Source organism: Astatotilapia calliptera, chromosome 20, assembly GCF_964374335.1.
Source record: "Astatotilapia calliptera chromosome 20, fAstCal68.1, whole genome shotgun sequence".
In the NCBI taxonomy this organism is placed as follows: Eukaryota; Metazoa; Chordata; class Actinopteri; order Cichliformes; family Cichlidae; genus Astatotilapia; species Astatotilapia calliptera.
Window position 1 is genome coordinate 22,572,681 of NC_137441.1, and position 17,558 is coordinate 22,590,238.

General features: G+C 39.5%; 1 protein-coding gene across 2 annotated transcripts; it reads left to right on the forward strand.

Annotated features, from left to right (window-relative positions):
• The first annotated feature begins 97 nt into the window (after nt 1-97).
• On the forward strand, nt 98-16,672 carry LOC113013262 (interleukin-17 receptor D). Of its 2 annotated transcripts, none has more exons than XM_080294904.1 (12): nt 98-329; nt 3,066-3,150; nt 5,733-5,891; nt 6,251-6,369; nt 7,522-7,645; nt 7,820-7,858; nt 7,954-8,099; nt 8,219-8,293; nt 14,457-14,523; nt 15,004-15,150; nt 15,298-15,470; nt 15,633-16,672. In XM_080294904.1, the coding sequence occupies exons 1-12, from the start codon at nt 216-218 to the stop codon at nt 16,146-16,148; spliced, it is 1,764 nt and encodes a 587-aa protein (XP_080151030.1). In that variant the 5' UTR covers nt 98-215; the 3' UTR covers nt 16,149-16,672. The 2 variants fall into 2 exon arrangements, with proteins under 2 accessions (XP_080151030.1, XP_026009792.2); XM_026154007.2 differs by having other exon boundaries at nt 15,007-15,150.
• The last annotated feature ends 886 nt before the right edge of the window (nt 16,673-17,558 follow it).

Below are 17,558 nucleotides of genomic sequence, written 5' to 3' on the forward strand. Positions count from 1 at the left end.
TGGCAGCAGAGCTGTTCCAACATGTACAGGGAGTTTATAGGCCACACCTCCCGTGTAGCCTGAAGATACCACTCCCCTCCACGTCTTTCTTCCTTCTCCAAGGTTGCTGTCACTTAATGCTCGAGCACAACTTGGAGGTGCTTCAGCTGCCAGAGTGTCGGTGAGAGTTTGAGATCCAGTGCTCGCCATGACAATGAGGTCCTGGCCCTAGAAGCATGTGGAAGCTTTTGTACCTGTTTTTGACGCTTTGTCAGCTGCTCTGCTGTCAGGCTGAGGCCACAGCTGCTCCTGTCACCCCTCAGAGCTGCAGTCTGGACTGTATCCAGCAGGTAAGCTGGAGGTTGTATCTCCTTCATAGTCAAATGTTAACTCACCTTAATTCAGTAACTTTGTATAATTCGTACAATATGCAGCATCATGTTTTATTTTTTGTTTTGTGACAGATGTTCTCTCAGCCTTTGTTTGAAAAGTAAGAAAAACTCCCGACTAAAGATAATTCACATAACACATTTTTTTAAGAGAATTATTCAGTTTGTCCTGGTTTTAAGAAAAGTTTAGGTCTTCGTTAAGTGGTCGCAAGATAAATCTAAAGAATAGCAAATAAACAACCTGCAGATTGAGTTCCTGCTGCGTAACTGATGAGTTACACAGAAAATGACATCCTCAATTCTTCAAATATAAGATCCAAATTTAGTAGGGAAAAAAATTCATTTTAAACCGTCAAACTGCTGCATGGTTTAAAATCCCAGGTGTCACATTTTATTTCCCGCCCCTTCAGTGGGTATGTTGTTCTCTGTAGTGGAAAGTATGACGTGTACAAGATTTCCTATATTTGTTATCATCTAAGAAACAAATCTTATGTTCCTTTAATGTGTGTGTGTGTGTGTGTGTAACCCTGTAATCTTGAACATAAATCAAGTTAGAAATTGAGGGGGGCTTGAGTGGATTTTCTCATGCTATCGTCTCACACTACAAGCTCCAACAGTTTCAATCTGTCCACACTCTCGGTGGATGTCGGAATGTTTTCACTGCGTTATTTAGGTTGGCTGGAGTTACACATACTGGCTGTAAACAGATTATACCGTGATGACTGTGTGGTGTGTATTCACATAATGAACCTATGATTGTTATTATCAGAGAAGGAAATCTGCAGCAGTTACCTTTAGTTTTAGGTGTCACAAGAAGAAGAGGGGAGGGGGGAGTTGTAATGATTTCCCGGCACAAAGATAAATTCATCACCCGCATATGGAGAGATTTTAAATGTGAAAAAGTTTAAAAAGCAAAGGAGGAGAGCATTTGGAGACTTTTCACTGGAGCTTGTGCCACAGAGATTTATGATGCAACTCATTAAAATGGATCCAGTCGTGAGCGATTATCCAAAATGTTGATTTTATTTGAGCCAGATTTGCTGTCAGTAATGCAGTGTTTTTACTTGAAAAGATATTACCCCTGGGTTACCATACCACAGTGAGATGGTTAAACCAAAGGGCCATGCTCACGTATTCCTTTCAATTTTATTTTGATTAATGAAAAGTGGGGCACTCAGTCATCTTGTAGAAATTAGACTTTGATTTTTCTCCAAAACTTAATTTGTGTGGGCTTTTTATATGGATTAAGACTTCCTCCATGTTTGCTCAGCTGGTTTGCTCCAGAAAACGAAGGTTTAGGCTACGCAGACTTTCTACCTAACCTTCCGCACACACGGTTTCTCTTTTATCATCCTATTAGTCATGATCTCTAAAACCTGTAGAGCAAGTCAGCAGTGTAAGAAAGTGATCAAACAATTTCTTAATGACAGAAACACCAACAGCCAGTGCTATATCTGTCTAGGGGCACACCAGACTTTCATTTTCACAGAAGGTGGAGGTAAACAGCTGTTTTATTACAGAGAAACTATAACAAATTCAGTGACCCAGTCACACTTTCACTGCTCCAACAAGTCAAATATGTCCTTCTGTAATTTAGCGTGCTTTGAGTGTGAAGCAGCATTAACTATAATTACACAAACACCCTGTAAAAGCGATGCTTTGGGAAATGCACTGTCCTGCTCTTCATTGATAATGTTCACTCAACAGCAGAGCACAGTGAGTCAACCCTGATCAGTGCCTTCACTACACAGTATGTTGAGAAGCATCCACTGTTTAAACACAAGAACAAGCCGCAGCACATACTGTACAGATGGGAATCAGATTTTACATGGAGAATCTTACAAAAACAAGAACCATATTGTTTGTAATATAGCAACAAGGTTCTCCAAACTTACCATGAAGGGTTGTCAGTGCTGATCCACTGTTTAAGCTGTGATAGGTAACTATGTGCAGATGTTTGGAAATCAAAGCACCTCTGATGATTGTTACTTGAACTCAACTGAACTGAACTGAAGTGGTGCACTACCTTTTTTTATGGCAGGCAAACTGAACATACAATTCTTACAATTCTTACAATACAATTCTTTTCAATTCAATTGTACTTTTACAGCGCCAAATCACACCACACTTACCTCAAGGTGCTTTATATTGTAAGGTAAAGACCCCAAAATAATAAAGAGAAAACACTGAAAACCCCAACAATCACATGACTCCCTATGAGCAAGCACTTTGGCAACAGTGGGGAGGAAAAACTTCCTTTTAACAGGAAGTGTGGCCATTAGCCACGACCGGTTGGGGGTGAGGGGAGATAGACAGGATAAAGACACACTTTGGAAGAGTGCACAGTTGAACGTTTTCAGACTGTCTCTCATGGAAGGCTTTCATAGTGTTGGACAGATACATTTCAGATACGTAAGTTACTGAAACTTAAGCTCTATGAAGAGTAAAGCAAAACTGCCAAAGGATATTAGTTCATTGTTGGGAAGCAGGAATGTGACTTAATTGTTGCTGCTATTAAGTCACATTTTTCCCTTCCCTACTCCTCCTCACTTTTGGCAGCTGAACAGGGATTGTACACAGTCCTGCTTTTCATTATAAAGTTAAAGGGAAGGTCAAATTGAACCTTGTGTGCACAAAACTACGAAAGAGATATAGATGAGTGTGTACAGTTTGACCTCTTTATTTTCTCCTATGCAGGGCGGTCCAGCATGTGAATACTGCAGAATAACCAGGAGTGATGTCAGAAAGGCTCTGGGCTTTAAATCCATGGAAAGGTTTGGAAGTAAGTCAGGTTCAAACATCATACTGCAAATATCTGAGCTCTATCTGAGTTTGAGGTTTGAATGAACTTGGTTCACACCTATTTCCACAGTGCTAAGAATGTGGTTCACCTTGTAATTATTATCTCTGCACAGCATCTGCTTCAACCATCATTTTTTTCTCTCTTTCCTGGTAAACTTCCGACCCTTCCACCTTCCGTGCTCAATCTTTTTCTAATTGTACTGTGATTAATTTCAACATTTAACATGCTAACTTTTGCAGAATTGGCAGAGATGTCCACTCCTTTCAACATTGTCTTCAGTGTTTTCCATTTGTAAATAATATTTCTCTCTGTAGAATGACAGACTAATTACCTCATAACGCTTCTCAGATCAATGGTTGTTTCACTAGGATCATCACAGTTTCAACACCAGTTCCTTCTTGGCACTGCACTAGCACATAGCTGAATGCTTCAGACCAGCAGGTTAGAGGTCAAGCCTTCTGAATGCGATAACTTAAGAATAAGGCAACCCAGTATTTTGACATTCATAACATAGGTGCATCTACTTGGAGGCTGAGGCACTACAGCTGACTGCTGCCAATATGTTTTTTATAACGTAATGACTGGCAGCTGTTGGTCCAACTAGATCCATGTCAACACAAAACTTTGCTTAGCTGTCAGCAAATCTCCATGTAATTTGGTTATTCATGGTCCCCAGAGGATTAATCGGTCTTTTAGCTTTTAAAAGTGCTTTTGAGAAATAGTTTCTTTCTGGAGGTTTTTCAAAGTTTTTCTTTTGGCTGCTTTTACACTCATTTTCACTCAAGTCCCAAGGAATGCTTTTTTGTTTGCTTAGCCACTTCACACTGACCTATGAATCATTCAAGCATAAAAAAGACCCCTAAATCAATGGATGAGTGATTGTTGTAGCTACATGCTACTGAGAATTTTGCAAAGAATCAGTGTTAAAATATATCTTTTTTCTTTCTTTTTTTCCTTGTTTTTTTTTACAACCGGCTTGGCACAAAAACAACAATTTGTTCTCTTTTATTTAGCTGAATCCACAAAAAAAGGTTTAAAAAAATACAAAAATAAAGACAACATAGTTGTATTGCACTCATCCCATAAACAGGCATCGTGTAGAATTTGCACATGTACATGTCAAATAATGTCTAGAAGTATTAAAACTGCAGTACATTTATCAGGATTACTACAGCTAGTGCTTGTCTAATTGATGCTAACACCATGACTAATATTAAATCTGCTTTAGACAGTCATGTTCCCCACTGCCCGGTCGTTCCAAAGATGAAAATTGTCTGGGTTTGGTAATACATTTTTTTCCTTCCATGGATCGAGTAATACCGCTCAATTTTGTTCCAGTAGTTCAAACAAGAATGAATGTATGCTGATCAAGGTACAGACTTTTGAGGATTATCAAATCCGGCTCATCAAATTACTGGGATTAACTGGGATTCAGGGGGGTTCCAAAATTCACATAAAATAAAAGATAACTGATTAATTACACTAGCAAAAACTCACCTTTTAGGCTGTTTTTGTCAGGGATTTTTCAGTTTTCTTCATTCCAAATTTAGCGGCTAGTCGAACGATATTTTGTTGTGGTTCCAAATTTTGGTGACCGTTAAGTTATGTAGGAGTGATGTATGTTGAATGTGACATGTGAAACAAATGCAAATGGTGAACATAACACCATAACACCAAGTCTTGTTCAGATTATCCCCACTGTGATGAAGGAGAGAGGGTTCATGCATGTAGTTGACAAAGCAGGTTTTAAAACATGAACATTGCTCTTTGTACAGCAACAACATGCTGATGGCAGAAATCATTAAGAGCATGTCTACAGATTTAAGTTTGCAATGGTTTAACTGTTATGTACTGCAATCAGCTTTAACATTCATAATTGATTACTTGTATTTCCTCTCTTTACCACTTTAATTAATTAAAAACTGAAGATCGTAATGTTTATATTGTATCTATAAAATACAGTGCATCATAAAATGACTGAAATAAGTGCATAACAATATTTTGTTGCATAAATACCTAACACAGAGTAGGCAATAATCCAGTTTGCCAGCTCTTAACTCTGTTTATCACGTCTAGTTTTCTTGTTTGATTGCTTTTTGAGTTTTGATTTTTCCTTTGTGATCAGACTGAATTCAACCCTCTGCTGGGATCCGGGTAATCCTGATATTCTGGATCAAATAAATTATTTTCCTATTAAAATGTGTTTAATCCAGATTTTAAAAAATAATAATTTTGGATTACCTGATCTTATCCGATCTTGCAATCCTATTTCTCCATTGAACCAGATTTGGATTGGGTCAGTTCAGATAGATTATATTTGAAAAACTGAGGATTGGTCAGAGAATTGTGTTATCTGTCTTTTCCTTTCATTACTGCTGTCAGCTTTATGACCATTGTTTACAATAACATTCCCATCAGCCCAAACTGTAACTATTTGTGGTGCAAATATTACCATCTTAGCATTCCAACCATATTAATTTAAATGTGTTAGCATGTTGGGATTAGCAAGTGCAGCCTCTCAGAGCTATTATTGAAGTATTTTCCTCATTATTCCTCTTCAGGTTGTATTCCATGGCCATGTTTTGAGCTGCTGGGAAATGAAGACCCTAAAATCTGTCAACACTACGTCCAAGCACCAAATGATGTGAAGGTTGAGTTTTTAAATGACTCAAACTCCCAATCTGACACCATCATTGTCTCCTGGAAACCCAGTTACTATGGTAAAATTTGTTTGCTTATTGAGAATATATACCTATCATTTATCATGTCGTATCCTAAGTTTCTAAGTGAAAAGAGTAATTTTTCACTTGGTGGTGGGATATCTATGATTTGTTTTTCTTTATTATTATGAGAGGTTAAAAAAGACATCTGACTTCAATTATGAGACATATGCGAGATGTCTCCAAAATTATTTTTCTTATTGTACTATGTGACTGAGGCACTGACACATGACAACGTCGGAGCCTGATAAAAAAACAAAAGAAAGAACAAACTCTCAGACGTAAACACTCGTACACACAGTGTGCAAGTTTGATGAAGGGTTGTTGCTAATTCTTTGTTTCTTTTGTGTTTGCTGCAGGGATCGCCTTCCTTCGTGGCTTTCAGGTGTCCCTCCAGGCTCTGGGAGGGACTAGCGTTGCCTGTCAGCTCTTTCTCTTCCACCGCAACTTATCCCTCCCAACTTCACATGCTCAACGGGTAGGAAGAGCCCCGCTGGCTTTGGCCTTTGGCTGTGTTATTTTTCCTTTTATTGTGTTAGACCACACAAAGAAAACGTGAAGCTTTTAAAGTTTTAAGTTACAGCTAGTTATGACAATAACTGGCTTCATGTGGATATATTTCCATTTACAAATGTTTTGAGTTACAAGTGGTTTCTAAATTTTTCTCAGTTACATTCCCTTGAACCAGAGCTTAAACAGCATCTTTCAGTTTTGGGGTGAAAACTGCAAAACACTGAATACAGAATAAAACAAAATAATGTTCTGGATGAGATTACGATCAAACATAAAACTGACAACATGTCCTTGGAGGAAATAGTTTAACATTTTATACTAAAGATCATCCAAATGCTGTAAATATGAGGCAGGACATAGAAGACTATTGTTTATAGATGAAGCCTTTTTTTAACAAGCTCGTCCCCAGTGGACTTAAATTATTTACATATATTCAAACCACATGGACAAACAATGAATAGCTCCATTCAATTTTTTTAACTGGTAAGTCTCAAAGAATGAAAAAGCAGCAACACTACTGACAGTAACAACAACATGTAACTAGCTTCTTTTTACTTCTTCTTGACGAAGAATCGCTCTTTCACACTAAAGTTCCCCTGTGCGATATTGCCTAAAATTTAAATAAAAACACAATGCAATGATTTGCAAACAAGGAAAAACATAAAAAATCTGAACTGAGTAAACAGTTGGAGGAACATTAGGTTAACTGGCAACAGGTCAGTAATATTATTGGGTATAAAAAGAGGTTCTTAGAGAGGCAAAGTGTCTCAGAAGTAAAGATGAGCAGAAGTTCACTGATCTGGAAAAAGGCAGCATCTACAAATTCCTCTTTCAGAATAGTTTCAGTTTTAAATTGAGAAGATTAAATATCTCATCTATAGTACACAATTTAATCTAAAGATTCTGAGAATCTGAAAAAATCTCAGTAAGTAGGGGACAAGGCTGAAATTTCCGGACCCTCATGGACCCTCTTGGGTGACGTTGCATTAAAAACAGACACGATTCTGTCATTGAAATCCCTGCATGAGCTCAGGAGCACAGGAACCATCGTCTGTGATCACAGTTCACTGCCCCAAACCATATATGAAGTGTATAATGTGCCCATGCTATTCTGCAGGTGTACAAGTCAGACCCGTTCCCCGGCCTCTCCCTTGGATCCCAGTATGCTGTTACTGTCATGGCTCTGCCAGTGCCTGAGGAGTGGGAGAGGTTCTACCGCAGTGAGATCTTCTCTACACGATGTAAGATGCTGTTTGGTGACCTTTATTATTTAAATCTGCCTTTTTAGTTTTGGTCAAACTTCAGTGAATAGCATTATCATAAATTTACATATTTTGCCACCAATCAGCTCTGCTATTCTGTCAACACTGCATTAAATCAATATTTAGAGTAACATGTGCTTCATGTTCTTGCAGCATGTGCAGAGAAGAATGGCTTTGAGCAGTGTAAAAATGGTGAGAAAACTTATTTTCCTGTGAAGTCCAGTCTGTGACAGTCTTTCTCCAAAGATCTGCTTTATTCATGACATTATGTTATGGTCTGGTTACAGACTGGTACCCTAAACATATTGAGGTTCAGCAGGAAGGCAGTGCCATCACTGTGACCTTTAACTTGGCTCCTCCAAATCTGGGAATAAGAAGCTACTTCTCGCTGTGTTACATAAATGGCAGGAAAAAATACACCAACATAATACCGGTAAGTAATTTCCTGTGCTGCACCTTTGTTTCAGTCAGTGCCTTTTATTTATTTTTAGATATTTCTGATCATTTAGGTTCTCTTTATAAATGTAACAAGCATTAATTTCATCATCTTAGGATCTGACTACAAATAAAACTCACCATAGCTATCAGCTGAGCGACCTTCAAGAAGGAACCAATTACACCTGTGAGGTAAAAGAATTATGACTAACACTGTTTATAGTATATGTGGACATAAGTATAACTGCTTTCCACCAAAAGACTTGGTTGATGAATAAACTTGAATACTTGAATGGACTTTGTGTTTATTGACTTTTTCCCCCAAATCTTTTTACCACATGTGTGGATTTCATCAGAAAATAGTTTGCTCATCAGTCATATTGCGCGAGGTGATGACATTGTAGGTCTTTTCATATTCTTTTACTGTCTTTTAACTAACCGTTCAATTTTTATGGACAGCAGCTTTCCTGTTTTTGTGCACTTTCATTGTTCTCTTTCCCAGAAACAGCTAACTTTGTCTGATACAACAGCTCAACCCCCCCCCCCCCCCCCACACACACACACACACAATCAAAGTTAGCAAATAAGTGGTTGTGAAATGCATATACGAAGATCACACATATCATTGTGACCACCTGCCTAATATTGTGTTAATCTCCTTTTGCTGCCAAAACAGCCCTGACCCATCGAAGCATGGACTTTATTACCACTCCTGAATGTGTGCTTTGGTATCTGGCTTGTTTAACCAGCACATGCATGGCTTGATTGGATTAGGGTATTTAGAGGCCAGTTCAACACCTCAAACTTGTTGTTGTGCTCCTTAAACCATTCCTGAAGCATTTTTGCTTTGTGGCAGGGTGCATTATCCTGCTGAAAGAGCCCCACAGCTATTAGGGAACACCGTTTCTATGAAAGCATATACATGTTCTGCAATAATTCTTAGGTACACTACCAGTCAAAAGTTTGGACACACCTTCTGATTTAATGGTTTTTATTTATTTTAATGACTATTTACATTGTAGATTCTCACTGAAGACATCAAAACTATCAATGAACACATATGGAATCATTTAGTAAACAAAAAAGTGTGAAGTAACTCAAAACATGTTTTAGATTTTAGTTTTGTTTTTTTTTAAATAGGCTCCCTTTATTACTTTGCACACTCTTGGCATTCCCCTCGATTAGCTTCATGAGGTAGTCACCTGAAATGGTTTTCCAAGAGTCTTGAAGGAGTTCCCGGAGATGCACTCGTTGGCCCTTTTGCCTTCACTCTGCAGTCTATCTCACCCCAAGGTGTGGAAAGCTGAACACAGCTTCAACCGTCTGTTTGTTGGAAAATAGTAACGCGGCCGCACCGCATTTTCTTGTTAGTAACAGTAACGCCGTTGTAACGATAGAAATACTAATTAGTTAGATTACCGGTACTCGTTACTGAAAAAAGTAACGCCGTCATTCCCATCACTGATTATAACGCTTGATGGGTTTTGCGACTGCACTCGGGGACACATTCAAAGTTTTTGCAATTTTCTGGACTGACTGACCTTCATTTCTTAAAGTAATGACGGCCTGTTCTTTCTCTTTACTTAGCCGATTAGTTCTTGCCATAACACAAATTCTAACAGTTGTCAGATAGGGCTGCCAGCAGGCAAGAAATTCCACAAATGAACCCTGATGAGGCACAGCTGTGAGGTGAAAACCATTTCAGGAGACTACATCATGAAGCTTGAGAGAAGGGTTTAGAGCCCTGTCAACGCAGCACAGAGTAGCTACTCTTGAATCAGAAGTATAAGACATATTTAGAGTTATTTATCAATTTTTTTCTTTGCTACATAATTCCATATATCTTTCTTCATATATTTGATGTCTTCAGTATGTATCTACAGTAGAGAAAGTAGTAAAAAATAAAGAAAAACCATTAAATGAGAAGGTGTGTCCAAACATTTGACTGCTAGTGTAGGTGCTACATGTCAAAGTAACATTGACATGGATAGCTTCCAATAGTGCATCCCAGTGGAGGTGTTCCCCTAGGTAAGCCATCACACACCTGACCATCCACGTGATGGTCAGGTGGTCCAGTTCGGATGCTCACTTGTCCATTGTTGGCACGTTCCATGGTGGATGTGGTTGGCATAGTAACCCTCACTTGTTTTTGGCGATGCATCCCCATACACAAGAAACTGTGATGCACTGTGTATTCTGACACCTTTCTATCAGAATCAGAGGTAACTTTTTTGGCAATTTTAGCTACAGTAGCTCATCTGTTGGATCAGACTACACTGCCCAGCCTTCAGTCCCCACAGACCCAGTCTCTGGTTCCCCACTGTTCCTTTCTTGGAACACTTTTGATAGATACTGACCATAGCAGGCCCAGAAGAGCCCACAAGAGCTACAGGTTTGGAGACGCTCTGACCCAGTCAACTAGCCATCACAATTTAATTCAATTCAATTCAATTCAATTTTATTTATATAGCGCCAAATCACAACATAAGTCGCCTCAAGGCGCTTCATAGATACAGAGAAAAACCCAACAATCATATGACCCCCTATGAGCAAGCACTTTGGCAACAGTGGGAAGGAAAAACTCCCTTTTAACAGGAAGAAACCTCCGGCAGAACCAGGCTCAGGGAGGGGCGGGGCCATCTGCTGCGACCAGTTGGGGTGAGAGAAGGAAGACAGGATAAAAGACATGCTGTGGAAGAGAGACAGAGGTTAATAACAGATATGATTCAATGCAGAGAGGTCTGTTAATACATAGTGAGCGAGAAAGGTGACTGGAAAGGAAAAACTCAATGCATCATGGGAATCCCCAGCAGCCTATGTCTATTGCAGCATAACTAAGGGAGGATTCAGGGTCACCTGGTCCAGCCCTAACTATATGCTTTAGCAAAAAGGAAAGTTTTAAGCCTAATCTTAAAAGTAGAGATAGTGTCTGTCTCCTGAATCCAAACTGGAAGTTGGTTCCACAGAAGAGAGGCCTGAAAACTGAAGGCTCTGCCTCCCATTCTACTTTTAAATACTCTAGGAACAACAAGTAGGCCTGCAGAGCGAGAGCGAAGTGCTCTAATAGGGTGATATGGTACTACAAGGTCATTAAGATAAGATGGGGCCTGATTATTTAAGACCTTGTATGTGAGGAGCAGGATTTTGAATTCAATTCTGGATTTAACAGGAAGCCAATGAAGGGAAGCCAAAACAGGAGAAATATGCTCTCTCTTTCTAGTCCCTGTCAGGACTCTTGCTGCAGCATTTTGGATTAGCTGAAGGCTTTTCAGTGAGTTTTTTGGACATCCTGATAATAATGAATTACAGTAGTCCAGCCTGGAAGTAATAAATGCATGAACTAGTTTTTCAGCGTCACTCTGAGACAGGATATTTCTAACTTTAGAGATGTTGCGCAAATGGAAGAAAGCAGTCTTACATATTTGTTTAATATGTGCATTGAAGGACATGTCCTGGTCAAAAATGACTCCAAGGTTCCTCACAGCGTTACTGGAGGACAAGGTAATGCCATCCAGAGTAAGAATCTGGTTAGATACCATATTTCTAGGCTTTTCAGGGCCGAGTACAATAACCTCAGTTTTATCTGAATTAAGAAGCAGAAAGTTAGCGGCCATCCAGGTCTTTATGTCTTTAAGACATTCCTGCAGTTTAACTAATTGGTGTGTGTCATCTGGCTTCATGGACAGATAGAGCTGGGTGTCATCAGCATAGCAGTGAAAATGTATGCTATGTCTTCTAATGATACTGCCTAACGGAAGCATGTATAATGTAAACAGAATTGGTCCTAGCACTGAACCCTGTGGAACTCCATAATTAACCTCAGTGTGTGAAGAGGACTCTCCATTTACATGAACAAATTGGAGTCTATTAGATAGATATGATACAAACCACTGCAGCGCAGTACCTGTAATACCTACAGCATGTTCTAATCGCTCTAATAGGATATTATGGTCGACAGTATCGAATGCTGCACTAAGGTCTAGCAGGACAAGCACAGAGATGAGTCCACTGTCAGAGGCCATAAGAAGATCATTTGTAACCTTCACTAAAGCTGTTTCTGTGCTGTGCTGAGCTCTGAAACCTGACTGAAACTCTTCAAATAAACCATTCTTCTGCAGATGATCTGTTAGCTGTTTGACAACTACTCTTTCAAGGATTTTTGATATGAAAGGAAGGTTGGAGATTGGCCTATAATTAGCTAAGACTGCTGGGTCTAGAGATGGCTTTTTGAGTAAAGGTTTAACTACAGCTAGCTTGAAGGCCTGTGGTACATAGCCGATTATTAGAGATAGGTTGATCATATTTAAGATCGAAGAATAGATTAATGGCAGGACTTCTTTGAGCAGTTTTGTAGGAATGGGGTCTAAAAGACACGTTGATGGTTTGGAGGAAGTAATTATTGAAGTTAACTCAGAAAGATCAATTGGAGAAAAAGAGTCTAACTTAACTACTAAGAGTAGCTGTAGATAATATTACATCTGTGGGATGATTACTGGTAATTTTTTCTCTAATGATAAAGATTTTATTTGTGAAGAAGTTCATGAAGTCATTACTAGTTAACGTTAAAGGGATGGTTGGCTCAAAAGAGCTCTGACTTTTTGTCAGCCTGGCTACAGTGCTGAAGAGAAACCTGGGGTTGTTCTTATTTTCTTCAATCAGTGATGAATAGTAAGATGTTCTGGCTTTGCGGAGGGCTTTCTTATAAAGCAGCAAACTATTTCTCCAGGCTAAATGATGATCCTCTAGATTTGTGTCACGCCATTTCCTCTCCAGATTACGAGTCATCTGCTTTAGACTATGTGTTTGAGAATTATACCATGGAGTCAGTTACTTCTGATTAGAGACCTTAGTTTTCACAGGAGCTACAGTATCCAGAGTCGTACGTAGTGAGGAGGTGAAATTATTAACAAGATAATCGACCTCTGTTGGGGTAGCGTTCAGATAGCTGCTCTGCTCTGTGTTGGTACAGGGCATTGAAGATGATAACAGTGGGTGGATTATATTCTTAAACTTAGTTACAGCGCTTTCAGAAAGACATCTACTTTGATAAAGTCTACTCTCCACCGCTGTGTAATCAATTATTGTAAATGTAAATGTTATCAGGAAATGATCAGGCAGGAGAGGGTTTTCAGGAAACACTGTTAAATGTTCAGTTTCTATGCCATATGTTAAAACAAGATCTAGAGTGTGATTAAAGTGGTGGGTGGGTTCTTTTACATTTTGAGAGAAGCCAATTGAGTCTAATAACAGATTAAATGCCATGTTGAGGCTGTCATTTTTAGCATCTACATGGATGTTAAAATCACCCACAATAATTATTTTATCTGAGCTCAGAACTAAATTAGATATAAAGTCTGAGAAATCAGACAGAAACTCTGTGTAAGGCCCAGGTGGACGATAGATGATAACAAGTAAGACTGGTTTCTGAGTTTTACAGCTGGGGTGGACGAGGCTAAGCATCAGGCTTTCAAATGAATTAAAAGTCTGTCTTGGTCTTTCATTAATTAATAGGCTGGTGTGAAAAATTGCTGCCACACTGCCCCCTCGGCCTGTGCTTCGAGGTTTCTGGTAGTTAGAATGACTCAGGGGTGTTGATTCATTTAAACTAACATAATCATCCTGCTGCAACCAGGTTTCTGTAAGGCAGAGTAAATCAATTTGTTGATCAATTATTAAGTCATGTACTAACAGAGACTTGGAGGAGAGAGACCTAATATTTAATAATCCACATTTCACTGTTTTACTCTTTGGTTCAGATGTGGATACTGTATTGTTCTTTCTTTGTAATTGTTTATGTTTAAGTTGTTTGTTGATGGTTTTTAGTTTGTTTTTTGTCTTTTTGGAAGCTGACACAGTCTCTATGGAGATGGGTTTTTGGGGGGGTAGCAGGAGGAGAGAAGCTGCAGAGAGGCGTGTAAGACTGCAACTCTGCTTCCTGGTCCCAACTCTGGATAGTCATATTTTGGGAGGTTTAATAAATTTGTCCATATTTCTAGAAATGAGAGCTGCTCCATCCAAAGTGGGATGGATGCCGTCTCTCCTAACAAGACCAGGTTTCCTCCAGAAGGTTTGCCAATTATCTATGAAGCCCACATCGTTTCTGGGACACCACTCAGACAGCCAGCAATTTAAGGAGAACATGCGGCTAAACATGTCACTCCTGGTCTGATTGGGGAGGGGACCAGAGAAAACTACAGAGTCCGACATTGTTTTGGCAAAGTTGCTCAAATCCTTGGGCTTGCCTAATCTTCCTGCTCCTAACACATTAACTTAGAGGACAAAATGTTCACTTGCTCTTCACTTGCTCAGTCAGATATGTACTTTCATGCTTCACCTATTTGACTTTTTTCCACAGATTGCAGCTAATGAAGTGGATGCAGTTAGGAAAATGTTCAATGTTCATGTCGTGCACACTCAGAAAGGTAAGGAAAGCTGTTTTGTTGCTGCATATTCACACAATTACTATGTCACAGTGTGTACAAAGCTTTCTGTACTTTTAGTTGTAAAGTTATATCTCCTGAACCATATGCAGGTTTCTTGCATGCATGCACAAATTTCTCAAGAACTATCACTGGACATGAAAAATGTGTATTCCCCAATGGCAAGCAGTTACTGGCTTTCACTAGGTGAAGGTGCGGCAGCAAGCAACCCTCCTAATTGTTTTGTTCGCAAGATTTCCACCCTTGTGTAGATGACGCCGACTTCTGTGTAAAATAGGAAACACATTAATGCTACTTTGTTAGTTATACTTGTTATACGTATTTCACTGTCTGTTTGTTACTGATACACACTTGTGGCCAATGCAATAAGTCTTTTTATTTTAACTATTCTAATACTTTGAAAAGCAGTGGGATAATCCACTAAACTGTCTCAAGAAATAATTCAAACTTTGGTGTTATCAGAAGATGCCTCTCCACGCTCTGTCACTCCCTCCTTGGCTTTTGTCCTTCCTCTGAGTCTGGTCGCGGTAGCCGTACTTGGAGGCTGTCTGGCTATTGTCATTAGGAGGAGGACCAAGCTGCAGATGAAGAAATTTGACATACAACTAGGTACAAAAACAACCCAGACATGTCATGTAAAATCAGTATTTGAACCACTGCCAGTTATTACGTTTATACATTTTCATTTAGTATCTCTAATCCATCTGCTCCTTTCCCCAGCAGCACATGAAAATGTTTTGTTTTTTTAATCATCAGATATCATCAACAAACACGAGGAAGTTGGGAATCAGGAAGAATTGGTATCACTGCGCAAAAACAGGCTGACCCCTCCTCGTCTTCTGATTTGCTACAGCAGCCATGAGGGCCCCGCTCATGTCAAAGCTGTCATGCAGTTAGGTGTTTTCATACAGCAGCACATGGCCACTCAGGTACAGTTTTACATTTTATCTCTTAACTTGCAGCACATTTTGTAAGGGCAGTTTTGGCAACATTTTGCCAAAGTGTTCGTTAGTATGAGATGCATTTAATAAGAGAAAGAGATGGGATTCGGTTTATATTAACAAAGTCTTCCCACTTATTTTTCTTCAAAGGTGTGTCTGGATCTTTGGGACTCTCTGAGCGTGGCTGAGGAAGGCAGCATGGCCTGGCACTGCCGGCAGATCCGGGAAAGTGACTTTGTCTTGGTGATGTGCTCTAGGGGCTTTAACCAAAGACCCAAGCCAGAGGATGATGATGGTGATGAAGATCAGGCCTACAGCTCTGATGCAATCATCCAGCTTATTGGTGCAGAGGTGGGCCGAGCCAAAGCCTGGGGCCAGGACCTGTCCAAATACATGGCAGCCATTTTCGAGTACTCAGAGGAGACAGACATTCCCACTGAACTGAGGCTCATTTCTCACTATGTACTGACAAGTGACTTACCACTGCTCTTCTCCCACCTCCATGGAGTGGCCCTGCACAGGCCTGGGGCTTACCTTAAGATAGACCAAATCTCAGAGAAAGGCTTTGCCAAGGTGCCAGCTGGAGCTGCTCTGCAGTGGGCTATCTATGAGGCTGGAATGGCATTGGAGGGAAAAGGACAGCACTCTCTGGAAGAAGGGGACTAGATAGTGAAGAAGGGACTTACACACCCTCAGTTAATGATAGTTCTCAGCTCGATATGTGATAGTTGAATGAAACTGTGAGTTTACACCTCAAACGTGAGGAGTGGATCTACACCTGTGCCTCAGCACACACTATGACCTCTGCAATGCCTTAATATGCAACTTAATATGCACCCAGTATTATGTGTCCTGGCCAAAAAGATATTTTCTCAAATAAATATTTTCAGTCAATTTTCTTGCAGTATTGTGTAATAGGTTCCATGAATACATCAGCTATTAATCTTATTATCAAGCTTACTCTGTAAGACTGTTTATTTTGAAGTTGAATTTTAAATATTGTAAACAAGCAACTTTACAGCCATGCTTCACGTGTCTGTGTACATCTCTGCGTACAAATGGAAATCAAAGCTTCATGTCATTTAAACATATGAATAAATGTCTCGTCTTGTATATTACATTATATTTGTGTAAAATAATAAAATCTATTTACATCGAAAATTTTAATAAAATAAAAAAGTTTCAAATAATGCCATTTTATTGCGACTTGTTTTTTGTTTGTTTTTTAACATTTTGCTGGTGCTGTAAGTCCTCAGCTTGTCTTTGATCAGAAACAGCCTTGGTTAAATATTGGCTCATACACACACTGTATTAAAAACAGGGGGAAATTTTATATCGTCGATCACTGTTCCATTTTTCTGAATATAACAATTACAAGACAGACCATAATTGAAGATTATCTGTTTATTACCAAATGTCAGCAGCGTAACTAACAGCTCACTTGTTGGAATAGGTCAACAAAAGGCTGGAAAAGTCAAGTGACACTAAAATGAAACAGCTGGAGGAACAATTTGCAACTAATATGGTTAAATGGCAACAGTTTACGATATGAGTTTACAAAAGAAGCCAGATGTGAACATAATCCAGATCACTGTTGTCTAATTTTGGCCAGAGTTCATTTGAAATAGACTGAGACGAGGTGGAAAACTGTTCTGTGGTCAGACGAATTTAAATTTGAAATTCTTTTTGAAAACATGGACGCTGCTTTGTCTGGATTAAAGAGGAGACTGAACATCCAGCTTGTTCAAAAGTTTGCATCTCTTTTGCACCAATGGGGGTGCATTGGTGAAGATGGAATTGGCACCTTACACATCTGGAAAGGCACCATTCGCCTCCGTCAGTGCGCCCCAGGGCGGCTGTGGCTACACTGTAGCTTGCCATCACCAGTGTGTGAATGTGTGTTCAAGTTCAAGTTCAAATTTTTTGCCACAAGCAGTGGCAGGTTGCCCGGCAGTGGAATGAACCCGCCCCCGACCTTACACACAGTACACAGACATCACATGGGGATACAAGTCAGAGAACGGTTGCATTACTGAAAAAAACACTGAAATATACACTACAATGGGAAAGTACAAG